The following is a 27,787-nucleotide window of genomic DNA, read 5'->3' on the forward strand; positions in this document are numbered from 1 at the left end:
TGCAGATCCACCACAAGAAGAGACTCTGCATGTACTTTGACCTGGCCTGGAAACTAACTCCACACATTGGAGCAGAGCGAAGTGAAGTATTATACCCAGTGTGTCAGTGTCACAGTTTCAACGTGAACCTTCAACTTGTTTACCTTAGCGACGGACCACCGGATTAACATCTTTCTACGATTGTTCTAGAGACTCCAGGAGTTAGATATTAATCTCTGATCCATGCTGAAGAAACTTTTATTCAAAGTTATTGGGGCATGAAAAGAACTTCACTGCTTTTATTTCCTTGGAATGCGAGTGGCTTCGTTACAAAGCTGTGGGTAAGCAAGACTGACAGTTATGGAGATCCCTGGCTTATTAGCTTGTGTCTCTGTCCAGGCTTGGCCATGTCTACAAGTCACAAGACAGATGTGCAGTGAAAGATTCTGAATTTGCCTGGATGAGCACAGCTCCAGCAACATCAGAAATTATACACTATTCAGGACAAAATATCCACCTGACTGACCTTTGGAGCTTAGTGGCTTCACTGTTAGCTATCTACAAGATGCAATGTCGTGCTACCTGAAAGTTCCTGTTTCCAAGCCTTGACTTGGACCTGGATCACTGTCCCTCCTACATCTCTCTATAGAATCCTGAATTCCCCTTACTCAAAAGCACTGAAGGGGGCATCTTTGTTGCTTGGTCTGTAACAGTTAAAGAGAGGCTATTTTCACAGTATTCATGAAGGAATTGAAAGATTGGTAGCAGCATTATGGTTACTTGGTTTGTTTTATAGCTGGGTGACATGTGTGACTTAGATCTGATATCAGTACTACAGCTTTTAAATAAAACACACATCCCAAAGGGGGAGAAAGGTAGTCCTTGGTGTCACTGAGATTAAAGAATTCAATGTGTAAATATGTCAGTCAAGTACTCGCAGAAGGTAACAGAAGCAAATTGAAGTTAGGAAGAGTACGGTTCTGAAGAAGGGTCTCTGGACCCGAAATGTTAAATCTGTTTTGCTCTCCACAAATGCTGTGACAATAGCTGAGTGTTTTCAGATTTTCAGCACCCATGATTCTTATTTTGTAAAAACTCCTAGACGGTCAAACAGAGTCACAGATGTACAGCACGGAAACAGACCCTTCGGTCCAACTCATCCATGCCGACCAGATATCCTAAATGAATCTAGTCTCATTTGTCAGCACTTGGCCCATATCTCTCTTAAACCTTTCTTATTCGTATACCCATCCCAGATACCTTTTAAATGTTGTAATTGAACCAACCTCCATTACTTCCTCTGGTAGCTCATACACGCACCACCCTCTGTGTGAAAAAGTTTCCCCTTGGGTCCCTTTTAAATCTTTTCCCCCTCACTTTAAACCTAGGCCCTCTAGTTCTGGACTCCCCCACCCCAGGGAAAGACCTTGTCAATTTACTCTATCCATGTCCCTCATGATTTTATAAACTTCTATAAGATCGCCTTTCAGCCTCCGACGCGCCAGGGAAAACAGCCCCAACCTATTCAGCCTCTCCCTATAGCTCAAACCCTCCAACCTTGGAAACATCCTTGTAAATATTTTCTGAACCCTTTGACGTTTCACAACATCCTCCCAATAGGAGGGAGACCAGAAATGCGCAAGTGGCCTAACCAATGTCTGTACAGCTGCAACATGATGTCCCAACTCCTATACTCCGTGCAGTGACCAATAAAGGCAAACCTACAAAACGTGACCTTCACTATCCTATCTACCTGTGACTCTACTTTTAAGGAGCTATGAACCTGCACTCCAAGGTCTCTTTGTCCAGCAACACTCCCTAGGACCTTACCATTCAGTGTATAAGTCCTGCCCTGATTTGTTTTTCCAAAATGCAGTACTTCTATAAAGTGAAATTCCAAAGTTGTTAGTTGGAACAACCTCTGAAACTTGTTCACTACTTTATTATTCCTGAACTGAGGTCATCAGTTAAATATGTCCCTTGAGTTCCTCACTGATCATTGTGGAAAAAACTAGCAGCCAGACTCCATAAACAGAACAGCTTAGAGAACTGGCTCAGTGGGTGATGAGTTGTCTCTGAGAAGAAGTTGTCTTTATGTAGCATTTTTCACAATCTCAGGTTGGCACAAGAGATTCATCCCTCCCCCTGACACAACCAGATCATATCTTCTATCTGTCTCCATCTATCACCACCTCACCGCCTGCCCCCTCCATCCCCTTTATCTGCAACTCCCCTTAGACCCACCCCCAGTCTTGAAGAAGGGTTACATCTGAAATGTTGACTTCACCACTTCCTGATGCTGCCTGGCTTGCTGTGTTATTCCAGCCTCCTGCCTGTCTACGAGAGATTTGCAGCCAGTTAATTACTTTTCATAGTACAACAGGTCAGCATTTGCTTAACACGATTCAACAAGCATCAGTGTGATATTTTGTAACGGTAGATGTGAGCTACCTTTAGCTAGACCACTGAAAACCCCCATCTGAAAGGCTAATTAGGCTTCAGTTTAATGTCTCTTGCAACAATACAGCACAATCTCAGTACTGCACGGAGTGCGGGCGTGATTTATGAACTCAACTCCCTGGTCTGGAACTAGAACCCATGACCTTTTCACAAAGGTGACAGACAGGTTTTCCACTGAACCCAAGCCAACAGTCCTAAAGGGATGGAGAGTTTCTCAGTTGCTGCTCTTAGGCAAGGCCTGTCTGAGATCTGCTCATTCTAACGGTTTGCTTTGAACCCCACTCAACGCTAACTGTACAAACCTTAGGAGCAGCTTTGAACCCCGAGCCAATACCGCGAGGGGGTGGGGGGAGTGGTGGGGGTGGTGGGGAGGCATACCAGACAGCACCTGACACCAGAGAGCATTGAGCACTTAAAGAAAGGTACATGAATTGGATGGAACAGGGCAATATTCCAAATGCTGATTGTTAGATATTTAACTTGTACCACAGTGAGCACTCTGACCTTGAATGACATGACTGTGTCACCAGAGCGTTTGTATTTCTGATGAGATGTATGTATGACAAAGCCAGTAATTATTTACCATTGAAGGGCTAATGGTAAACCATGACAGTCAATGTGATGAAATTTCATGATGGATTTGATATGGCTGAGTGTATTTATGCGCAAGCCAGACCAAGTAAGAATGGCAGGTTTTCTTCTTGTGATAGTTGTGATCATATTCCAAACTTATTAATTGAATTTAAATTTTGCCAACTGCAGTGCCTTAGCCTTCGCCTGAGCCTGTAGATTACTAATCTAGTGGTGTTACTAATATGTCAGTACCTCCCTGTTTTGAGTTAAGTGGAGCCAGATCAGGGTAAGAATGGCAGATTTCTTTCACTGAAGGACACTTGTGAGCCTGATTGAGTACTAATGGCAATCTTGATTTGGAGATGCCGGTGTTGGACTGGGGTGTACAAAGTTAAAAATCTATAACCTGGTGTTGTGTGATTTTTAACGAATGGCAGTCTCACTTTTCTTGATCGTAATTTTCTATTGCGATTTGTTTAACTTGGTTTAAATTCCCCCGAGTGCTGTGATAGACTTGAACTTGTATCACTGAAGTGTTAATCCAGCTATCTGGATTACTGGCATGGTAAGAACAGTATTCTACTGACAGACTTGCTTTAATCCTTCACTGTTCCTCATGATTATCCACTGAGATGCAGAGGGAAATTGAGCCAACAAGTTTCACGGTTCATATAATTAAAATGATTCACCACTTGGGCCTTTGAGATTCTACTTCTTATCAGAAATCTCTCAGACGATCTTATCTTCCTTGTTAAGAACATGGTGGGAATTCTTGGGCAGAGGCTTAGCTGGATCCGCAAGTTTTACTAGCAGAGAGGCAACACACCGAATTACACAGTAGCTGCAGAGAGGTTGCTGTCCTGAACGTTCCTTCTCTGGTAGTTTGCTAATTCCTGTGGGGCATTTCTTGTGTTCGTGAAGTGAGTGCTCCCAGGATGATTTGTGGACAGACTTCTGTCTGCCATTCACTAATAGCTGTCAGTGCCTCTGGTTCTTTTAGGTTTCTGTTTATAAATAACTGACTATTGTTGGAATCAAAGCTGTGCACAAGGTTTATTGTTGATATGCCAAGAAAGATGTGAGGACTGACTTGTATCTGCAGCCTGTTCAATCCTAGAGTCATCGAGACTTGAAAGGTTGGCTTGCTCTCCATGGATGCTGTCTGGCCTGCTGTGATTTTCAGTACAGATACCACCATCTGCAATAATTTGTTCCTATATATTTCCCGATGTGTACTTTGTGTCAGACTGAGTGCACATGGTTTTAATAATAGTTTGGCTGTGGAGCATAATGGTGGCTCACAGGCTGTTTTATGAGAACAGAAGGAATGGGCTGAGCTGGCAGGCGAGATTGGCAACCAGTTCTCCTGGTGTGCTCTCATTTAGAGCGCATGTTTATACACTTTAACCTGGGGTGATCTAAATGAGGTGATTAACATTAAGGCTTGATGAGGTAAGTCGAGGGAAACAGTTCCTTCTATTCTGAAACTCAGCAGGATGCAATGTTAAAATTTGAGATGGGCCCCTCAGAGTTTTAATACAAATACTTAAGATATGTCACACAGAAACAGGCCATTCAGTCCAATAAGCCTGTGCTAGTGCTTATGAGAAGCATTTTGTCCCTGTGCAGTGCTTGTTTAGTTTTATCTTCCTGCCATGTTATTGTCTGAACCATCACTTCAGAATTCCTAATATTTGTGGCAGCACTTCATTGAGGTTTTTTTCCGCCTGAGTGAGATGTGTTTTTGATTACAAGGTGGGTGGATACAATCTTTTTGTTTTAGTAGAATGTGATGTGAAGAGAGATGTTTTTGTATAATCTAGATGAATAAAGTAACCAATTAAAGAGGAGAAAGTCAGACGTGCAGCAGATTGGAGGAGCTGATTTCCTCATGGTGACTGAAGGTTATGATGTAGGCACAAACTCAATGCTGTTGTATAAACCCGTTCTGCAACATTTTCAAAACGTTCTTCTAAACAGTTTTGTTTGTTCAGGCTTCCAGCTGCTGTACATGGAGCGTTCTGGATTTGCAGTGTACAATGGTTATAACTTGTGGGGTTGCTGAGGAAGAATGGCAGCAGAGTTCAATGGTTCAATCTCAAACTGGTAAAGTTGTTGAAATACCTTTGTCAGGCCTTCAACGTCTGTCGTCTTTTCTAGGTTCAAGGTAATTACTAATCTACATTTACCCAGGGACAGATTTGGTTCAGAGAATCTTGGGAGGTGCCTGAACTACAGCGTAAACACCAGCACAGACTGAGTGGTCTGTTTCAGTGCTGTATATCCAAGTACTCCTGTAAAAGATGACATTCTCAAGTCCTCATCAAGAATAGCAGTGCTGAATTTTGCAGCTCCAATAAAAGGCTGTTCTGTCCACTGTGTATCTGTGAGGGAAAAAAACCTGCAGATGCTGGAATCCAAAATAGACAGGCAGGAGGCTGGAAGAACACAGCAAGCCAGGCAGCGTCAGGAGGTGGAGAGGTCAATGTTTTGTGTGTAACCCTTCAGGACTGGGCGTGGGTTGGGGGGGAACTGCAGATAAAGGGGGTGCAGGGCATGGTGGTGAAGTGGAGTTGGGTGAAGACAGGTAGAGGGTATGACCTGGCTGGTTGGTTAATGGGAGGAATGAATCCGGTTTGTTGCAGGGAGGGGCTAGAAAGGGAGTTGGGGGATGGGAACGGAGGTTATTTAAAATTGGAGAACTCTGTTGAGTCCTGTGGGCCATCGGAGAGAACAATTGACGAAGACCTGTTCCATTGTCCTTTCCTTGTTGTTTTACCTGATGGGTCTGTGCTGGGATCTTTTAAAAAAAACAAGAAATTACACCTATTCCCTTGAACTTTGCCCAAACCTTGTTGTTTGTTCAGTATTTTTGTTCACTGCCCTTTTTATGTCTATGCATCATCTGCTCTCACTGTCCAGAGGAATGTTGCTGAACAAAGAGACCTTGTAGTGCAGGTTCACAATTCCTTGAAAATGGAGTCGCAGGTAGATAGGACAGTGAAGAAGATGTTTTGTATGCTAGTCTTTATTGGTCAGTGTATTGAGTACAGGAGTTGGGAGTTTAGCTACCTTATCTCTCTCCTTTATTCTAATAAGAAAAGGTCCAGTATCTCCAAGCTCTTGTAACAAAAGCACTTCTGTTTTCTTCATGGCCTTTACATCCTGAAAGTAAGGAGTTCTAAACAAATCACAGTATAGTCACTGAGGCTGAATCGGTAATTGTGTAGCTCGCTATTACCTCTTTGTATCACCATTAAATCAAAACTAAAACCCCTTTTTTATTTCAAAGTTCCATTAACTTGGGGTGGCACGGTGGCTAGCACTGCTGCCTCACAGCGTCAGAGACCCAGGTTCAATTCCCGCCTCGGGCAACTGTCTGTGTGAAGTCTGCACGTTCTCCCCGTGTCTGCGTGGGTTTCGTCCGGGTGCTCCGGTTTCCTCCCGCAGTCCAAAGATGTGCAGGTTAGATGAATTGACCGTAGTATTAGATGGATTAATTAGCAGTAAACGTAGGGGGGGGGTAAGTTGGGCCGAAGGGCCTGTATCCACACTGTAGGGAATCTAATCTAATCTAATCCATTTAGAAGCCAGCTAGTGGATATTTTTGTTTTGACTGTGCATCGGCCCTATGCTGGAAGATAAAGACACTTGCCACTTTCAGAGCTGAATTTGGTTCCCAATCTCCGACTTTGACTTGATGCGAACCTTTGTGCTTTGTGGTGTAGTCTGATTTAATGAATCCTTTGGGATAGCTGAAGCCTGTGTGAAAAAAGGATCTGATTACATTTGTTTTGGTTAGTTTTGGGCCTGTGGATTCAGTGATAGAGCCACGTGCTGATATTTCCTGGATGGCTTACTGAGCCAAGACCAGTGTGGGGCAAGGTTATTTCAACTAGGGTCAAAAACCACGGCGCTGGAAAAGCACAGCAGGTCGGGCAGCATCCAAGGAGCAGGAGAATCAACTTTCCAGGGCATAAGCTCTTCATCAGGGATGGGCATTTGCAAGCTTATTGCAATGTTTCAACAAGTTACTCAGGACAGTTCGGAGATCACTAAACAGTCCAAAAGGTATTTGATTTGGACTGGAGGTCAATGATGCGAATGGAAAGTAGACTCCATAACAGAAGTGTTGATTTTAAGTGAATTGTAAGGAAGGTAAGGGAGATAAATGAATTCTGTGTAGATGATAGCGAGTCTCAAGAGCAGTTGTATATTTGTGTGGTAAGTACTCAGGCCAACTTCTAGAAGTGAGTAGACAGCTAACTCTGCAGCTTAAGCTTGAAGTTTCAGGGTCCAGGTCTGGCTGGTGATCGAAGAGGACAGGAGCACGCACTGAGGCAGTTCATGGTGGAGGGGTTGATGGTGGGCAGTTTTAAGGCTGAATCAATGGAAATGAAGAATAGTGATCTCTTGTGAATTGTAATAATCCTTGGTAATCTAGAGTGTCATTAATATCTAGGGAGAGTAATTGAGAAATCCATGGGATTGATCCTGATCACATTTGCTATAAGGTGTTCAATCACTGTCTGTTATCCATTTGAGCTGCATGTTAGTTCTGGGTGTTACGATTAAGTTCTTCACATGCTTTAGCTTGGATTACTGTTTTAACTTGTTGAAAACTGCAGTTTTTTGGCTTTATTGTGTTAGAAAGTCTTTCGAATTTCACTTTAAAAATAAAAGTTGATTAGCCCCTAATAGGATCATAACAGTGCAGTGATGGTGTCATGGACAAGGCCAGACCACTCAAAACTCAAAACATTCTTAAGCAGGCAGCACAAACCGTAACTTTGCAATTTGTTTTGCTAAGTGTACGGTGAAAATTACCCGGAGTAAGGTAGCTTGGTTGACTACTAGATTTTAAAACAGACAAAAATGTATTCGCAAATGGCACAACAAAACACAAAAAACAGAATAAAGAACCCCTGCAGAACTCAGTCTATCCAAACTAGACTTAAGTATGCTGTTATGAATATACACAATGGTCCCAATAAGCAAACCTCCTTAAAAGCCAGTACAAATAGAACACATGCTTACACGTTGAAGTTAGAAGGGCCGAGAGAGAGAGTGAGTGAGCGAGAGCACTTTCACACAGCTCACTGTTGAAGTCCCAGCCAGTTCTGGACTGAACGAAACTGCTCAGCTCGGCTCATACGCTCTCCTTTCATTATACAGGTCACTTCTAAAACATGACCACTTTGGCCTGAAATCTCATCTGTTTACATATAAACAAAAAGGCCTCTCAATACCCTTTAATCTCTGTACCAAACCAGGCAGTCCTGAGCCTGGTCTGGTTTATTACCCCTCTGAAATAAAATCAAGGACTGAGTCTCCTTGAGCCAAGGAACAGCTTTTAGGGGAAAAAAAAGGGACTAGCTTTGTGACATTGGTTACTAGGCAAACACAGTTAAGTGGGTGAAGTAATAGGACATAGAACAGTACAGCACAGTACAGGCTTTTCAACCTAACCTACACACCCCTGAATTTACTGTTGCCCATGTGTTTGTCCAACAGTCACATGACTGTCCCTAATGTCCCTGACTCTACTCCCATCACTGGCAGTGCATTCCACGCACTCACCGCGTAAAGAACCTACCTCTGACATCTCCCCTATCCCTCTAATGGGGAAAGCCTGTCTGGTTGTGTCACCAACCACCCTGCAAACAACAATGGCTGCCTTCAGCGGTGGCCTTGGGCAAAAGTGGAATCTTGGCCAAAGTCCTGGGAGATCTCTTTCCAAACACAACATGCAGCTCCTGAACAACCTCATGGCCCACTGGATCGTGAGATTAGCACCTTCATCTAACATCTCATTAAGGGGCCTCACCTTCCCACTCCCACCTTCCCACTCCTACCTTCCCTTCACACTGCAGTCATCTCACTGACACACCCTGGAGGTGTATCTGGACAGTGAGCTGATGTCATGGAGTTTAACCAAAAGCTGCAATGTACGCTGTACAATGTATCATGTCCTATGCAATATGATGCAACTTTTATTCTTTATCTCATTTATGGAGTGACTTCATGCTCCCTAAACTCTGTATTGATTATTTTTATCCAATTAAGACAATCCAGGCATTAAATATTGGCTTCATATATAAACTAATACAGGGATTGTCATGCTGGTAAAATATAGACTAATATCAATGAATTTCTACAATCAGCCTATAATGAGGATTAAAAGAATGCTTAATAATTTGAATTGCTTTGACAAAAGTAAACCATTCAACTCAAGTGTATGCCTTTATTAGAGAAAAGGTTGACTTTTGTCGGCTGTATCCTGATTGAAGGATGGTGTCTAGTTAGGACCACAAGTTTGAATCGTGAGTCTCTATGTGACTGAACAGCTCATTCTTGCCTTGCAGAGTTTTGGGTACATGAAATAAAATATTGTGAGGCAGTGGGACCTGGAGTGCAGAAATTTCTTCCTTTTCTCACTCTGTAACTGAGCTTTCTTATTGTTAACACAAAGCTGGGTGGCAGGGTGAAATGTGAGGAGGATGTTATGAGAATACAGGGTGACTTGTACAGACTAAGATGGATGCATGGCAAATGCAGTTTAATATGGATAAATGTGTGGTTATCCACTTTACAGGAAGGAGTCAAGTCGGGTAAAGGGGCAGTACAACGAGATCTGTGTGTTCTTACACATCAGTCAATGAAAGCAAGCATGCAGGTACAGAAGGCAGTGAAGAAAGCTAATAGCATGCTGGCCTTCATAACAAGAGGGATTGAGTATAGGAGCAAAGAAGTCCTTCTGCAGCTGTACAGGGCCCTGGTGAGACCACACCTGGAGTACTGTGTACAGTTTTGGTCTCCAAATTTGAGGAAGGACATTCTGGCTATTGAGGGAGTGCAGTGTAGGTTCACGAGGTCAATTCCCGGAATGGTGATACTATCAAATGTTTAAAGACTGGAGCGACTGGGCTTGTATAGCCTTGAGTTTAGAAGGCCGAGAGGGGATCTGATTGAGACATATAAGATCGTTAAAGGATTGGGCACTCTGGAGGCAGGAAGCATGTTTCCGCTGATGGGTGAGTCCCAAACCAGAGGACACCGTTTAAAAAGAAAATAAGGGGTAGGCCATTTAGAACAGAGTTGAGGTGAAACTTCTTCACCCAGGGAGTGATGGATATATGGAATACTCTGCCCCAGAAGGCAGTGGAGGCCAAGTCTCTGGATATCTTCAAGAAAGGGATGGATAGAGCTTTGAAAGATAGTGAAATCAAGCGTTATAGGGATAAGGCAGGAACAGGATACTGATTGTGGATGATCAGCCATGATCATAATGGATAGTGTTGCTGGCTCGAAGGGCCGAAGGGCCTATTCCTGCACCTATTGTCAATTGTCTATTAAAGTGTTAATTTGTCAGTATTTGGAATCATCTTGTGCGCTGCTTCCCGTCATTTAATGTTAGTTCTGCTGTGCTCCTAGGAGAGCTTCTGATTGTGTCCATAGTGCTTTCATTGATCTGTTCTGGAGCTCTAACCATTTGAGAGTTCAGCAAACAGGACCTGACTGGATCAGAACGACTCCTCTGGCTGCCAAAGCAGCAAGGACGAGGGAACTTTAGCTGTATCTCGGTCAGTATCGTCCCTTTGGTTGAGACCACACCTTTGGGGCAGTTGCTTCTAACATCTCCCTACTTGTGAACACAGCTGAGGAATGAACCGATGACATTCTTTTTGTGTTTGCAGCTCAGTTATACGGGTTTTTCACAATGGCTAACCTTTCCTTTTTGTGTCACCTGTGAGGTGTTAGTCTGTCTGGGGCAATTCACGTTTTTGGTTTCCAACGATGAGAATTTTCTGATGATGACAGAACTCCCACATTTTAACTGTGAAATTCTGCCCTTAGAGATGATTTTCCAGCCTGTCTTGTAGGTCTGCTCAATCTTGTTCTGCTGTGCCCTAATAATTCCACCCATTGAAGGGGCCTCAGAGTATTTGCAAATTACTACAGATCACCATTGAAGTGATAATTACAAGATTGCAGTCACAAAAACAAAAAAAAATCAAACCACGTTATCTTCAGCCATCCAGTCCCTCTGTTTAAACCAAGTTTTCTTTAATTGCTTAATTCATATGTATTTTCACTGCAAAGATCCTCAGTGTAATTAGCATGGTGGGCTGACATCTGGTGAGCATTCGCAGAAGAGAGGAGAGAGTTGGGATGCACTGTCACCCAGTCTCCCATCCTGAAGGAGTTCTCTTTGGTTAGTTGTCAGAGCCCCCACATCTGTGATCCCCATCGGTAACTTCATGGTGTTTGTGTGTGTCTCTTTCACCTTTAAATTGCTTTTTAAAGACTTTCTCTTTGACCAAATGTTGAGTCACTTGTCGAATTATACTCCTACATTGTGCCTTGGAATGATTTCCAAGAGAATGTGGTTCTGTCCTTCCTCTGGTAAACGGTTTGTGTTATAGGTAGGGAGCAGCATTGTGCTTTATCAGTTATTTCCCGTGTGTGTGGTGGTCTCAGTGGCGAGAATGTCATGTCTGTGTAGGTTGCAGTTATTACCCTGTTTAGGCAAGTTGCAGTGTAGAGCTGGAGTTCTGTTGGGCCGGTGTGAAACTGTTGTTAATAGATTGAATCTGCCCTCCACAAACCAGGGCAGTATGTGATGTCCTTGGCTAACCGCCCAGGCAGTTTAATAATCAACAAGGATGTAAATTAGAAAGTGAACCAGTAGCTTCCGGGTCCTGTTAATGATTGTTCATATTTATGGAAAGGGTGAAATGAAGGGTCACAAGCAATACTAGAAATGAGATGTTCTAGTAACGCAAAACTGATGTGAATTAGAACAATCAGAGCACGGACGTTTATGGAGCAGATCCAAGGCCATCAAAGTTTGACAGGTTTTGAGAGTAAGTATTTCTGGAGAGTTGGTAAACCATTAAACAAGGAAACTATCACTCAAAGAATGAAAAGGGAAGTGAAAGCCTGGACTGTTTCCCCTCATGGCTGTTCTTGCTGCAGGAGGAATTGAGAACGATTGTGGGAGAGAGCTGGGGAGGATGATAAGAATAGAAAGATGCAATTGAGGAACCAAGATCATCAGCTCACCTTCCACTGAGGCAGACCTTTTCTGTCGGTCTGAGTTGATGTCCTAGGCCACTGTCTTTGTGGCATGCTTGGCCAACTCACCAGGCAGCAGCAACAGGCACACAGATATCAGCATCTCCGGCAACTGATAGTGGTGTACTTGTTGTAATGGGTCAGGCGAGAAGCCTGCCCTGCAAACGGGCCGATCGTACCTTCGACGAACAAGTCCATGACGCTTGTGGCTTTCAAGATACCAGTTCATTGTGAACCTGCTTCATCACTTGATAGACGCAGATGGAGCAATTTTCTTTCCTGGGCTTTCTCTTCTTGCTGTTCCACGCTAGTGCCTTCTAGGTGATTTTCTTTGCGTTTTCATTGAACGGTTGCAATGTTTTCTTATCAGCCTTTGTGACGATCAGTTTCAGAAACATTGGGTGAATCGTCGACACGTTCTTGACCTCTGACCATTGGATAAGCTCCCTTTCAATTTGAAACAGCTGGCCCACACACGCACTGTCTGGTTTTGTTCAAATGTGTGGGATCTTTTGAATAGAAAGAATCTGAAGCTTTCTTAAAACTCAGGATGTAGAAGGGGTCCTCCACCAGATGGGGCATTGTAACTGGAGGAGAGCTCACATGGTCAGTACTATAACACAACCCAGTGACTGAGGGAGGGCCACCTTGGGACTGGGACTATCAGAGATGCCGAGGATGGATGAAGATGAAGCTTGTGTATCCTGAGTAAACCAATCTGTCAGAGCTCTCTAATAAAGGCAGTGCTACTTTGGGTAATATCAGAGCAAAGCTGGGTTGAGTTGGCACACACTCTGCCTTACCTGTTTGCTCTCATGGTACTGATAACCGAACTTGCCATTTTTAGACAATCCAACCTGAATGAAAGCCTGGCAAAGTATTTGGCAACTTTTGTGACCTCAGAATATCTCCTAGCACTTTACAGCCAATGCAATCATTTTGGAAAAGTCGTCCCTCTTGTAATGTAGGAAAAGCAGCAGCCAATCTGTGCATAGGAAGCTCCCACGAACGGTGACATGCTAATGATCAGATTGATTTTAGTAATGCTGATTGAGTCTGCATGGTACATATTGGCCAGGGTGTTAGCAAAAGCTCCCTTCTCTTACAGTAGTGCTTTGGGAGCTTTTATGTCCATGTGACCAGACCTTTACGCTGAAAGTTAAAGTTGCCACAGTCCCAAGGGGCTGTTCTTTCATTAGAGAGGGGTGACTGGCGGTAGTTTTTCTGAGAGTCACCATGCCTCAGGCAGCGAGGGCTGAGGTTGAAAAGGTGGACCAAAACCGTAACCTCGGTCAGTGTGGGAATTGAACCTGTGCTGTTGGTGTCACTCTGTCTTGTAAACCAACCAGCCAGCCAGCCTGCTGAAGTAAGTAACACTCCTAACCCCTCCTCCTCCTCCCCTTGCCAGTCTAGGTTTACTCTCCCATCCAAAAGATAGCCCTTGATGACAATGCAGCACTCCCTCAGTATAGCAATGGAATGTCAGTCTAGATTTTTACACTCTGGTCTCTGAAGTGGATCTTGGACAACAACCTTTGACCTCAGAAGTGAACATACCACCACTGTCACATTTGATCAGAAGGCATTGTGATTAACGTTCAGAGATGTCCCTCCATCTTTGGGAAAAGTTGGAGTTGTGGGTATTGGAGGTTGAGTCAGATATGCTGAGGGCCCAGCACTGGTGTTCATTGCTGCAGGAATCCTGTGTCATTGTGTGTGAAAGTCAAATATTCCTTGTAGACTGCATCATTAACATTGGATATTTTGCTCCTGTGCAGATAGTCATGGCGATGACTGGACAGACCACCTCTTACTCCAGCATGAGCAACCACACAAAGGAGCGGGTCACCATTACAAAGGTCACCCTTGAAAACTTCTACAGTAACTTGATTGCACAGCACGAAGAAAGGGAAATGAGGTAAGCAGTGGGCGGGGGGGGATGTGATGGTGATGGTGATGGTGGCAGTATACTTCCTCCCACCTATCTGGTAACTTGCGTTCTTAGCCTGAATCAGACACTAACTCCTGCTTTTGCCTTCTATTCCACGCATCAATAAAAAATGTCTTGTCCTTGGTATAGTGTCAGGCACCAAGAATGCATAGTAACTAGGAACCAGCGTGGGCCATTTGGCTCTTTGAGTCTTTTCTGCCATTCAGTCTGATCATGGCTGAGTATACAACTCCATACCCTGTTCCTGCTTTCTCCCCATACCCCTTGACTCCATTCGCCCTAAGAACTATATCTAACTCCTCCTTGAAAACATTCCGTGTTTTGGCCTCCCCCATTTTCTGTGGTAGAGAATTCCACAGGCTCATCAGTCTCAGGGTGAAGAAATGCCTCCTCATCTTAGTCCTAAATGGCCTATCTCAGATCCTTTGCCTGTGAGCCATGGTTCTGGACCCCCACTGTCATCAGGAACGTCCTCCTTGTGTTTACCCTGTGTAGTCCCGTTAGAATTTTATAGGTTTCTATAAGATCCCCACTCATTCTTCTAAGAACCAGTGATTATAGTCCTAACTGATCCAGTCTTTCCTCATCTGTCACTCCTGCGTTCCCAGGAATCAAATCTATGTTGCACTCTCTCCAAAGCCAGAAGCTCGGGATTTTTAATAAGCTTCTTGAATTAAATTAATATTTTAAATGCACCCTAGTACTGACTACTGTCCTGATTTTAGTCACAATCTGTAACGTAGGGAGTTTATCGGTGCTGTTCATTAATAAAGCTCCTTGACATTTACTAGAGGCCACTACTCTCAGTGTCTTGTCATTATTGTGTCTCCACTGATAACCGCGGTCACTCTCAACTGAGGGGCAGAACAGGCTGTAGGCTGAATGACCTTCTATTGTTCCTCATGGTGTGCACCTCCAGAGCTGTGACCACAATGTGATTTTAGATTTGAAGAAACAGAGGCCAGGTTGGATAAGAACCTCTTCTGGGAAGAGAAATTGAGATGTAAAGTGTAATGTAGGATTTTTTTTAAAATTGTGAATGGAATGTGTGGAATAATTCAGAGCCTTTTTAAAAAAAGAAATAATTTAAAGTTTGAGGTTGGAAAATTTAAACTAAGGAGAAGGCCATGTGAAGGTTATTGGAATGAAAATTGTGAGAAAACACAAAAAAAGAAGTGTAACCGAAGAAGAGAATGCCCCAAAATATGTGAGCACCGGTAAAGTATTGCAGGGGCTTGTTCAATATAAAAGTGTCCTAATGGGAATTAGAGTAGAAGGAAACCATTGGAAACCGTCCTGCACTGATGTGAAATAAGATGGCTAACATCAACTCCACCAACTGTCCCTACATTATTTGATTCTCTTAGTCCAAATATCGGCCAGTCTCTGTCTCAAATATATACTCAAATCTGTCCATGCTCTAGAACAAGGGGACATAGCATCAAAGTAAGGCAGAGCAGACTTAAGACTGAGTTGAGAAAGCACTTCTTCACGCAGAGGGTTGTGAAGCTATGGAATTCCCTGCCCAGTGAAGCAGTTGACACCACCTCTTTTAATGTTTTTAAGGCAAAGATAGATTTTTGAGCACTAAAGGAATTAAGGGTTATGGTGAGTGGGTGGGTAAGTGGAACTGAGTCCATGAAAAGATCAGCCATGATCATCATCAATGGTGGAGCAGGCTCGATGGCCAGATGGCCGACTCCCGCTCCTCTTCAGTTCTTATGATCTCTGGAGTAGAGACATTCACAGACAGCCCCTTTCAGTGAAGGGAATTAACTTCATCTCAGTGCCTTTATCCTGCGGTTGAAGTTCCTTTTTAATTTTGGGTTCTGAACTAAGGCAAAATTGTTGTGTAACATCTACCTGTAAAACCCTCTAAGGAATTTTTTGTTTTAATTAAATTATCTCTTTTTAAACTCCAGATAAAAAAGTACCAATCTACTCAATTCCTCCTCAAAGATCAGTTCCCTCATCCCAGGAATAAATCTAATGAACTTTCATTCCACTGGGGCCAGTGTATCCTTGCTGAGGCAAGGAGACTAAATTGTGCACAACTCAAAGTGACATTGTGTATTTGTTTCTGCACACATTCTAATATGACACTACACATGCCTGCACAATGAATTAAATGTAACAGCAGGAAAATGTTTTACGAGAGATTAAGGTTCTGGAATGTGCTGTCAGAGCCGGTGACTGAAGTGGATCTATGTCAACACTTAAGAATAGGTTACTAAATGCTCCCATTTATATAACCCTTAACACAGCTTCAGAGCATCCCAAAGTGCTTCATAGCCAGTCAAGTACTGTAATGTGCATATGACATAGTCCAATAAAACAGCAGTGAGATAAATGCTCCAGTTGACCTGTTTTAGTGATACTGACTGGATTGCCCAGAATGTGGAGATAACTCCCTGCGGCTTAAACTGTAAGGTTGGGATCTTTATTGTCGAGGCAGCCCATGTCTTAATATCTTGCCTGGAAGACAGCGTGCACTCAATACTGAGCTGGAATGTCAAACTTGCCAATGAGCTGGAGATCTGGTGTGGCCGTGTAGAAGGAAGGTACATAGGAGTAGGGGTTCAGAAACTCTGTTTTGGGCAGAGTGGCCAGTTTTCCTGTTGTAAGGGATTCTGCACTGCCCTATTTATATAAAGGTATTTGGTGCTAAGGGATGGTCAGTTTTGTGGCTAGAAATCATTTCCTGCTTGAAAGCTGCCTTGAGAAAGGTTCTTTCATAATATTTCAACTGTACAATACATTTCCTGTCAAATTTTGGAACTATTTTCTCTTTCCCCTTTTGACAAAGAGCCTGTGTGAAACCAATTGTTTGTTCTTTTGCTGTTCAATTGTGGCTATAGACGGGAGGAGCTGCCAAAACTCTGATTCAGAGCAAGAGTTGACCTGTGCCATTGCATAGGTGAAATCCCACACGTCTGGTCTGTGTCAGACGTTTCTTAATCTTTATAAAAAGTGTGAGAGACTGTTCTTCCCAGGCCGTTGTTGTCACACGTACACAGTCTGTGAGAGCTCACGATTGAGGTTTGCGGAGTTATCAACAGGGAAGCTATGGTTACTTGGCTGGTGTTATACCATGCAAATGTTTCACTACACTCCACATTAGAATTTGGTTAATTGGTACAATTTGAGATGAATGATAACATTTACAGCATAACCACGCATAAAGCAGCTCTTTGTTACTTCAGCACTGATAGAAGGAAGTTCATGGCCCAACAACAATCTTTCATTAAAATACTGTGTTCCTGATGCTCACTTTTGTGGATTTCTTTCCTGTTTCCTCCTGCTGTGAGTGTGCACTGTTAAAGGTGTTGTTGTCATCCCCTCTGTAAAGACTGCACAGGGCCCTTTCTCACCTGATTGCCTGGGTGGTTGAACCAAGGAGCACCATATCTGATTGTGTCCACTATTCAATGCACCACACCACACCCGCCAGTCTGTGTCCTCCCAAATACAGTGATGCTGAGGCTAGCTGTGTCCCCCTTGGTTCTGGCTGCTGGTCTAATGCACTGCAGTCTGATGGTGCAAACTGGATAAAATGGTGAGTTCATAATTTGGGATTGAGTGAGTCTTAACCACTCTTTCAGGGATTGTCAAAGGGCATTGCTGCTCTGGTGTCGATCAGTGAAGGGGTGACACGTGGTTTCAGAGGACCATGACCACCAAGCTCGTAGCACTAGTCCTGGTCTGGAGAGAGTTGAATGCTTGCTAGGAAACTGAATGGGCCTGTTGATCTCCAGTACCTGATATAAATTGGTGTGGATGTATATTTGTTAGCTTTGATTGAGAATGTCAGGACTACAGTGCCATTCCATCCTCTCTGTATACTCTTGCTTGCTCATGGACTCACCCAGAGCCATGCCTCCTGAGGTTACTGTATAGTCATTGTGAACAGCAGGCTCTCTGCTCTCACTGAAGTTTGTACAATTATACTTCAGAAGTCAGGCATTTCAGGATATGGGCAAGGCCAGAAGGGGAGGAAGTTACCAATTTTAAGTTGTAAGAAGAACTATTGGCTTCATAGAAAATGTTTTGAAAGAAATCCTATAAAGTGGCTAAGAACAGTGGGAAATCAGAAGATTGGGAAGGATACAAAAACAAACAGAGAATAACAAAGAGTGTAATAAGAAATGAGAGGATCAAATATGAAGGTAGGCTAGCCAGTAATATTAGAAATGATAGTAAAAGTTTCTTTCAGTACATAAGAAACAAACGACAGGCAAAAGTAGACATTGGGCCACTTCAAACTGATGCAGGAAGCCTAGTGATGGGAGATAAGGAAATAGCAGGAGAACTTAACAAGTACTTTGCGTCAGTTTTCACAGTGGAAGACATGAGTAATATCCCAACAATTAAAGGGAGTCACGGGGCAGAGTTGAGTATGGTTGCCGTTACGAAAGAGATAGTGCTAGAAAAGTTAAAAAGTCTTAAGATTGATAAATCTCCTGGCCCCGATGGGATACACCCTAGAGTTCTGAGAGAGGTGGCTGAGGAAATAGCGGAGGCATTGGTTGAGATCTTTCAAGGGTCACTGGAGTCAGGAAAGGTCCTGGATGATTGGAAGATGGCTGTTGTAACCTCCTTGTTCATGAAAGGATCAAGACAAAAGATGGAAAATTATAGACCAATTAGCTTAACCTCGGTTGTTGGTAAAATTCTAGAATCCATCATTAAGGATGAGGTTTCTAAATTCTTGGAAGAGCAGAGTCTGATTAGAACAAGTCAACATGGATTTAGTAAGGGGAGGTCATGCCTGACAAACCTGTTGGAATTCTTTGAAGAGGTGACAAGTAGGTTAGACCAGGGAAACCCAGTGGATGTGGTCTATCTAGACTTTCAAAAGGCCTTTGATAAGGTGCCACACTGGAGGCTGCTGAGCAAGGTGAGGGCCCATGGTGTTTGAGGTGAGCCGCTGGGATGGATTGAGGATAAGCTGTCTAACAGAAGGCAGAGAGTTGGGATAAAAGGTTCTTTTTCAGAATGGCAGCTGGTGACGAGCGGTCTCCTGCAGGGTTCAGTGTTGGGGCCACAGCTATTCGCATTATATATTAATGATTTGGATGAGGGGACTGGGGGCATTCTAGCGAAGTTTGCCGATGATACGAAGTTAGGTGGACAGGCAGGTAGTACTGAGGAAGTGGGGAGGCTATAGAAGGATCTAGACAGGTTGGGAGAGTGGTCCAGGAAATGGCTGATGGAATTTAACGTGAGCAAGTGCGAGGTCTTGCACTTTGGCAAAAAGAATAAAAGCATAGACTACTTTCTAAATGGTGAGAAAATTAGTAAAGCCAAAGTACAAAGGGATCTGGGAATGCTAGTCGAGGATTCTCTAAAGGTAAACATGCAGGTTGAGTCCGTGATTAAGAAAGCGAATGCAATGTTGTCTCTTATCTCAAGAGGGTTGGAATATAAAAGCAAAGATGTGCTACTGAGACTTTATAAAGCTCTGGTTAGGCCCCATTTGGAGTACTGTGTCCAGTTTTGGTCCCCACACCTCAGGAAGGACATACTGGCACTGTAACGTGTCCAGCGGAGATACACACGGATGATCCCTGGAATGGCAGGTCTAACATATGAGGAACGGCTGAGGATCCTGGGATTATATTCATTGGAGTTTAGAAGATTAAGGGCAGACTTAATAGAGATGTACAAGATAATACATGGCTTGGAAAGGGTGGATGCTAGGAAATTGTTTCCATTAGGCGAGGAGACTAGGACCCGTGGACACAGCCTTAGAATTAGAGGGGGTCAATTCAGAACAGAAATGCGGAGACATTTCTTTAGCCAGAGGGTGGTGGGCCTGTGGAATTCATTGCCGCAGAGTGCAGTGGAGGCCGGGACGCTAAATGTCTTCAAGGCCGAGATTGATAGATTCTTGTTGTCTCGAGGAATTAAGGGCTATGGGGAGAACGCTGGTAAGTGGAGTTGAAATGCCCATCAGCCATGATTGAATGGCGGAGTGGACTCGATGGGCTGAATGGCCTTACGTCCACTCCTATGTCTTATGGTCTTATGGTCTTAAATGTGTGAAATGTGGTTACACGTTGGTCAGTCCTTGTGTGCTGTGTGTGATCTGGCTGTGTTTAACCAGCCTGTGTACTGTCTGGTAACATTGCAGAATGGCACTCTCTGGTGGTGCATGTTGAAAGTGCACATGTATCTCTTATATGTACATACGGTACGTATTCCCGTCATTGTTCATCTGGGTCCAGTTGCATTTAGGCCACTGTTTAAAGGAGGAGGAAGGATTAGTGCTGTAATCTGCACTGTTATTTATTGTACATAAATATAAAACTCCTAAACTTGTTAGATTCCTGATGACGGCCATTTCTGAGAGCCTGTGCGCCTTTGTTTGGCATTCAGTGACATTGCTGTCATTAAATATCCTAATTTCATGGGTGCCAGGCAGTGGTGCAACCCCATAAATGCCATCACCACTAGAATAGATCATGGGTTGTGTGCACCATCTGAAAGGTACAAGTCTGGAAGTTCTCCCCTTACCTGAATGAGTAAGTGTAGCACCAACAGCATGAGAGAAGCTAAACACCGTTCCAGGACTTGAGCTGCTTGGCTGGGGCACTATTTACCATCTTAAACATTCATTTCCTCAGTCATTGATGCACTGTGATAGAAGTGGGTACTATCTATAAGATGCACTGCAGCAACTCAGCAAGTCTCCTCCAACAACCCTTTCCAAACCCACAATCACTATATGCCAGAAGGTCAAAGGCAGTAGATCCATGGGAACACCACCACCTGCAGGTTCCTCTCCAAGCCAATCATCATCCTGTTTTGGGAATATATTACTGTTCCTTCACTGCCACTGGGTCAATGTTGTGGAATGCCCTCCCTTATGGCATTGTGGGGTATATCTTCTCTCAACCTGCAGTCATTCAGCACCACTTTTGAGACAGATTAAGAATAGATGTTAATTGGCTTTGCTCACAGTGTCTACCATGGTAATGGTGGCAATTGTATTTAATTGCATATGTCTGTGGGGATTTATTTGTGCTCCTATCAATAGAAAAGAATTGTGATTGATGTTCTTGAGTTGGGAGGTCTAAATCCAAACTGAAACTTGCATAAGTATCCTAAAATTGGATCCGCTTCACCATTTTAAAAACTGTGGCAGTGTCTGAGGAGTAGGAGAGTCAACGTTTTGGGCATAAGCTCTTCATCAGGAATGGCGTGGTGGGGCCAAGGGAATCCCCTCCCACCTTCCTGATGAAGGCCTTTATGCCCGAAACGTCAACTCTCTTGCTCCTCAGATGCTGCCTGACCTGCTGTGCTTTTCCAGCACCACAGTTTTGACACTGAACTCCCAGCATCTGCAGTTCTCACGTTCTCCTTCACCATCTAGACTACAGATTCTTAACTGTTCTTTTTGGCCACGGACCCCCTAAGAGCTCTTCTGAGGTTCCAGGGCCCCCCCCCCTTTCAAACAGGGAGACAACACAATCAGACAGAAAGTCATTTATCATAGAACACCAAGAAAACTTGAGCATTCCGACATATTGGACAAAACTTAATAAAAGACTGTATGAAATTAAACATTTATCAGGCCCTAATGGGATCCCTGAGCTTGCTACTTTTCTGCACGTTTCATGCTCCAAATTAGACAATGACAGTCAGAGGTCATTGTGTTGAGGGAAAGGCAATAAGAAAGAGTTGGGCCTTTTCCCACAGTGTTGTAAATATATTCAGCAGATCACTCTTGATCCAAAAATCTTTTTGAAACTGACTGAGCTGACGACATGCAGTTATATCAGTCTGAAGATCAATCAACCTCTCTTGAATTTCTGCCTCAACTTGGGTAGGTTGTGCTTTGAATGGATTCTATTATAAATAGAAAGATATTATGGCTGCCAGAGGAAGTGGTGGAGGCTGGTACAATTACAGCATTTAAAAGGTATCTGGATGGGTATATGAAGGGTTTGGAGGGATATGGGCCGGGTGCTGGCAGGTGGGACTAGATTGGGTTGGAATATCTGGTCGGCATGGATAGGTTGGACCGAAGGGTCTGTTTCCATGCTGTACATCTCTATGACTCATAGACTGTATTACAGATAGGAGGGAAACTATTGACTCCAATGAAGGTTGTTCATCGGTTTAGTTACTGGGGCCCCCAGAAACCCTTGGGGTTCCCCTACTCTCAGTTTCCAGTCTGTGGCTCCCTTCAAATCTGCCAGGGCCCCTAAGGGCTGACTTAGACCTTTTTGGAGTGGAGCAGATGTGTGACTTGGAAAGGAACTTCTGTTGTTCCATAAACTGCCTGCCCTTGCCATTTTAGCTTAGATCATGGGTTTGGAAGGTGCTGTTAAAGAAGATTTGGCAAGTTCCTACAGGGCTTCTTGTCCGTGGTGCACACTGCTGCTGCTGCTGGAGGGATGCATGTTTAAGCTGATCCTATGGGTGCTGTCCTGAATAGCAGAGAGCTGCTTGAGTGTTTTACTAATCAGGAAGATTAAATGCTGCATAATCTCTGACCTTGAATCTGATTACGGAATGATACTGATGCATGAAGAAGCATTCTATATGGGAAATGGAAAGGCAGACAGTGGCTTCCTTGTGTACTAAATCTCATGCATAACCATTGATTCAGTACAGCCAATGTTAGTGCTATCTCGCCAGAACTTTGCACTACCCATAAAGGAGTAATTAGAATGTAACCACAAAGTGATTTTCAATTTGATTGCTTTGAATATTTCACACTTTCTCTCTGCCCTACCCCGGCTACCTTTTTAAATCTGTCCCATTCTGAAAATGCTGCCAATATACTGAGTATTGAGTTTCATTTACCTGGAGACTTTCTGTTTCTTCTTTTAGGCAGAGGAAGTTGGAAAAAGTAATGGAAGAAGAAGGCCTAGGAGATGATGAGGTAATTGTGTTTAAGTTGCCTCTTCTGATCTTTGTCTGAGAGAGCTCAGATGAAATGAAGACCCCTGTGGTCCTGATGTTCTTTCACGAGAAATCTGATTAGTTGTTGCATAAAGGCTGGTCGGGCTTATGTGACAAATAAAAATCCATTTCTGTTGTACTATTCACAATGTAATTGACAGTCAAGCGTATTTAACAGTGACTGCAATACTTCAATGTAATCATTCGTGTCATGTAAGAAATGTGGCAGCCAATTTGCATATAATAACCCTCCCACAAAGAGAAGTGTGACTATGTCCAGGTGGTTTCTCTGCGATATTAAGGAAAGTATTTACCAAGAGAGGAGAGGGGGAAAGCTGCTGCCTGCCCACACTCCTACCTCCCATCGGCTCTTTGAAAGAGTGTCATGGGGTTAAACTCAGTTTAACATCTCACCCAAAAGATGGCTGTTGTACCAATGTAATGCCAGAAGTAGCGGGCTCAAGATTGTGCTGTACGCTTTGCAGTAGGATATGACTCTGACAGGGTAAAAACAATGACTGCAGATGCTGGAAACCAGATTCTGGATCAGTGGTGCTGGAAGAGCACAGCAGTAGCTGATCGTTGGATGCAGTATGACTGATAGTGCTATTGGCTGAGCCATGTTACTGAGAGATTCAGCATATTTCTTGCTTGTTAAACAATGTGATTATAAGATTATACTAGATTTGCATTCACTTATCAGATTTCCTTTTTCCAACTGTGTTGTATAGAGAAACAAACCTGAGCAGAAACCTTTCGGCTCAGTTGTGACACTGATGTGACACTCTGTTCACACAGGGCCTGGTGGGATTCCAGCTGTGGCTAGGGCAGGTGGTCGACTCTGGCTGATTGTGACCTGGTTTGTAAATGGTACCAGATTAACGTTGTTATGGCTATCAGTGAGTTTTTCAGACCCATGAGCCTTTTCTGTCATTTTAGTCAGATTGCAGCTAATCTCAACATCCATTCTTCCCTTGTCATGGTGATCTAATGTAGTTGCTTAAAATAACAGAGATTTGATTGTATAGATTTATATAGATGCAGTGACCTGTGTTTCAGACTGTGTGGGGCCCTGCTTCTGCTGCATTTCTTCACTAGGGTCTACGATCCAATGTGCTTAGCACATTGACTGACTCGTAGAGATGAGGCCTTTATGACCGTCTACTGACCTTTTCTTAGTAATCAATTCTTCTCTTTCAATCACTTCAACTTGTGAATGACTGAGAATTCTCTCCACAGGTCTTCATTAACTTTTGGGATGAGCTATTATTGATGAGGGTAATGTTTAGAGTCAGAGTCATAGAGATATACCCCACGAACATCAGACCCTTTTGGTCCAACTCTTTCATGCCAACTAGAAATCCTAAATTAGTCTAGTCCCATTTGGACCATATCCCTCTAAACCCTACCTATTCATGTACCCATCCAGGTGCCTTTTAAATTATTGATGATCACTAGTTGCTGTCTAGAGGTCAATATTGAGCCGCTTCATTCGACTGCTCAAGTCATGTGGTAAAGTTTCTCCCACAGTCCTGTTGGGCGGGAGTTAATTTTGACTTAGTGCTGATGGAGCACAGGTGACTTTTTTTTTAGGGCAGGATGGAGTGAGACTTGGAGGGAAATCTGGAGGTTGTGCTCATCTAATATGCCTGCGGCCCTTGTTCTACATGATAGAAGCTGCTTGTTTAGGAAGGGCGCTTTCAGATTCCTGATTGATTGTTTCTTCAGATTGCTGCAGGAGTAACAGTGTACAGTGTAGGATATCGAGGAGTTTCTCTGTGCATGGCATTGACTGAGTGTTTCCTGTTGATTTTAGAAGAAGATGAGAAGATCCCAACACGCCAGGAAGGAGACGGAGTTCTTACGGCTCAAGAGAACCAGGCTGGGGCTGGATGATTTTGAATCTCTCAAGGTCATAGGTCGGGGTGCATTTGGGGAGGTAAGGTTGATGAAAGATGTACTTCCCCAATTGGACACTGAGTCAGTCTCCATGTGATACTTTCAGAAGGAGAAAGATCAACACCTTTGTGGAGTGTGAAGCCTTTATTGGGAGGGCATCATTGGGATTCCAAAACTCCTCTTTAATCTTCAACACATTCTATGGCTAGAATCAATGTGCATGTGACTTTGAATAGACGTCTGGTAGGTGGTGAGATGGTGTTACTTTGTCACTCTGACAGATAACACTTGCTCAAGTTTGCTGGGTTCTTCAGTTTAAAGGAAGGCTTACCTTTCTGAAGGCTCTTCCACCAAGTCAGAATGTCTCAAAGTGCTTTCCACTTCCTGAAGAAATGTTTTACTGTCCTCACAGTTGTAATGTAGAAAGCTGTTCTGCCAATTTATACACAGCAAGCTCCCACAAACAGCAAATCAATAGTTAGGTAACTTTTTGCAGGAATGCGAGTTGAGGAAGAACTAGCAACTGAGGCTCCTCTGCTTTTTTGAAGATAGTCCCATGTTCTCTTTGACACCACTATAGAAGGTGGTCGGGGGCTTCATTCAACTTTGCATTTCAAATACAGCACCTCGCACTCTGTAGCACTCCCATAGTACTGCACTGGGCGAGCCAGATTATACACTTGAATCTGAAGTGAGATGTACACCCAGGCAAGGGTGCTACCTAAAGCTGGTTAAACCAGGTAAATGGCTATTGGAATAAAACGTGACTGAGTGGGAAGTACTGTTTGCCTTTTATAGGTGCGCCTCGTACAGAAGAAAGACACAGGTCACATCTATGCCATGAAGATTTTGCGCAAATCCGACATGCTGGAAAAGGAGCAGGTGAGCCATGTTTGTTACCTTTCTGATTGGTGTTCCACTTCATCCCAAACCTGGAGGAGCCTGAGGCAGGTTCTCCATTCCTCTCCGGAGGTAAAGCCTGCTCCTCTTCGGCACGGTGGCACAATGGTTAGCACTGCTGCCTCACAGCGCCTGTAGACCCGGGTTCAATTCCCGCCTCAGGCGACTGACTGTGTGGAGTTTGCACGTTCTCCCCGTGTCTGCGTGGGTTTCCTCCGGGTGCTCCGGTTTCCTCCCACAGTCACAAGATGTGCGGGTCAGGTGAATTGGCTAAGCTAAATTGCCCGTAGTGTTAGGTAAGGGGTAAATGTAGGGGTATGGGTGGGTTGCGCTTCGGCGGGTCGGTGTGGACTTGTTGGGCCGAAGGGCCTGTTTCCACACTGTAAGTCTAATCTAATCTAATCTCTTCCTGACCCATCCATGGCTGATTGTAAAGGCTGTTTGAGGATTTAGCACTGAACGTGACTGTGTTCAATGTGGCTGGATTGGGACAAAGGTGTGGGTCAGTGCTTCCATGTTTGGTAATGTTTCACAAATATCAGCAGGAACTCAAATTCTCTTCTGACCAGGGAGAGCAAGCAGCTTCTTGTTGGAGTGTGCACCACTTGGGGCAGGAGACGGGGTGCAGCGGTGAGGGAGGAATGAAGTTTCCAAATTGTATCCACTGGAGCAGTGTCAGCGTGCAGCAGAACACATCTGGGCTCTGTGCTTGCTCACTCTGGTCAGATCTGGATGTGTGTGTGGACCTCTGAAGTCAAGATGAAATTCACCTGCCTCTGTCTAGGTCACTGTTGTTGGGAACAATGAGATTAAATGAGGCAGTGAATAGGTAACAACAGGGGATTGGCTGTGCTTCACAAGTCTTTGTATAGCCTGTTGAGGGATGGGAAAGGTGTTGGGTTGTGTTCAGGTTGGGGGAATATAGAGTGGTGTGAGTGTAAGCTCTTTCTTTGTCCTGATGAGTGGGCTGTCTGAGCCATTCTGCTTGTGCTGTGACAGGGCAGGAATGGCCCAGTGTGGGTCCTCTGCACACTCTAGTTTATAACCTTCTCTTGCATCCCGCTCTTTGTTCTCCTGTCCAATGGTTGATCGTAGTGTGCTGCCTGAAACAGCAGAATCTTTTGGTTTGTTGACTTTTGGGGAGTGCAACGAGGGAAAGTGGTTTCTTGCAGAATTCTGTTTAATCTTGTGTGTTTTAGTATGTGACTGCAGTGTCCTGTCTCATGCTCCCAAACTCCCCTGTTAATGGTACTGCCAGATAATACAGTGGTCAATCATATTGTGTGCTAACTATCTTGTCAGTGCATTGTAACCAGATGACCTAATGAAGGTGATATGGTGGCTCAGTGGCTAGCACAAGGTCAGGAACCCAGGTTCGATTCCAGCGTCGAGTGACTATCTGTGTGCAGTTTGCCCATTCTCTCCTTGTCTGCGTTAGACATTAGCATTCAGGAGTGGAGCAGTTAGAACACAATGAAGAGTGAAAGATCCATCATGTGATCCTGTCTGGCAACACCCCACACATGCCCAGGTTTGTTTAATGTACCTTTCTGTTTCAGGTGGGCCACATCCGTGCAGAGCGAGACATCCTTGTGGAAGCTGATAGTCAGTGGGTGGTGAAAATGTTCTACAGCTTTCAAGACAAACTCAACCTGTACCTGATTATGGAGTTCCTCCCGGGAGGTATGTGCTGGCTCTGTGTAATCTCAGGCTTGCTGTATGAGGTGTATTTACTTCAATCTGATAACGGTTTAGCTGCTTCCAGGGACAGGAGTAATTGTTGAAGCTCTCCATGTGTTAATTCTGTCATTTCCACCTTGGCTTCAAACTCTAAACTCACACGGTGGCTCAGTGGTTAGCACAGCAGCCTCACAGGACCTGGGGCCTGGGTTCGATTCCAGCCTCGGGCAACTGTCTGTGTGGAGTTTGCACATTCTCTCCGTGTCTGCGTGGGTTTCCTCCCACAGTCCAAAAGTGTGCAGGTTAGGTGAATTGGCCATGCTCAAATTGCCCATAGTGATAGGTGCATTAGTC

General features: G+C 44.0%; 1 protein-coding gene across 6 annotated transcripts in view; it reads left to right on the forward strand.

Moving 5' to 3' along the window:
- Window positions 1-27,787, forward strand: part of LOC132828466 (serine/threonine-protein kinase 38) — a 107,404-nt gene that overhangs the window by 58,718 nt on the left and 20,899 nt on the right. For 4 of the 6 annotated variants that reach the window (XM_060845618.1, XM_060845624.1, XM_060845621.1 and 1 more), the window contains exons 2-6: window positions 13,869-14,008; window positions 22,883-22,934; window positions 24,771-24,893; window positions 25,652-25,735; window positions 27,313-27,436. In XM_060845618.1, the coding sequence (XP_060701601.1) occupies window positions 13,875-14,008; window positions 22,883-22,934; window positions 24,771-24,893; window positions 25,652-25,735; window positions 27,313-27,436 (517 nt within the window). In that variant the 5' untranslated portion in view covers window positions 13,869-13,874. Of the gene's footprint in view, window positions 1-5,013; window positions 5,180-13,868; window positions 14,009-22,882; window positions 22,935-24,770; window positions 24,894-25,651; window positions 25,736-27,312; window positions 27,437-27,787 lie in introns of those variants that run through there. The other 2 variants (XM_060845623.1, XM_060845622.1) reach the window with 2 other exon arrangements.

Source organism: Hemiscyllium ocellatum, chromosome 26, assembly GCF_020745735.1.
Source record: "Hemiscyllium ocellatum isolate sHemOce1 chromosome 26, sHemOce1.pat.X.cur, whole genome shotgun sequence".
Taxonomy (NCBI): Eukaryota; Metazoa; Chordata; class Chondrichthyes; order Orectolobiformes; family Hemiscylliidae; genus Hemiscyllium; species Hemiscyllium ocellatum.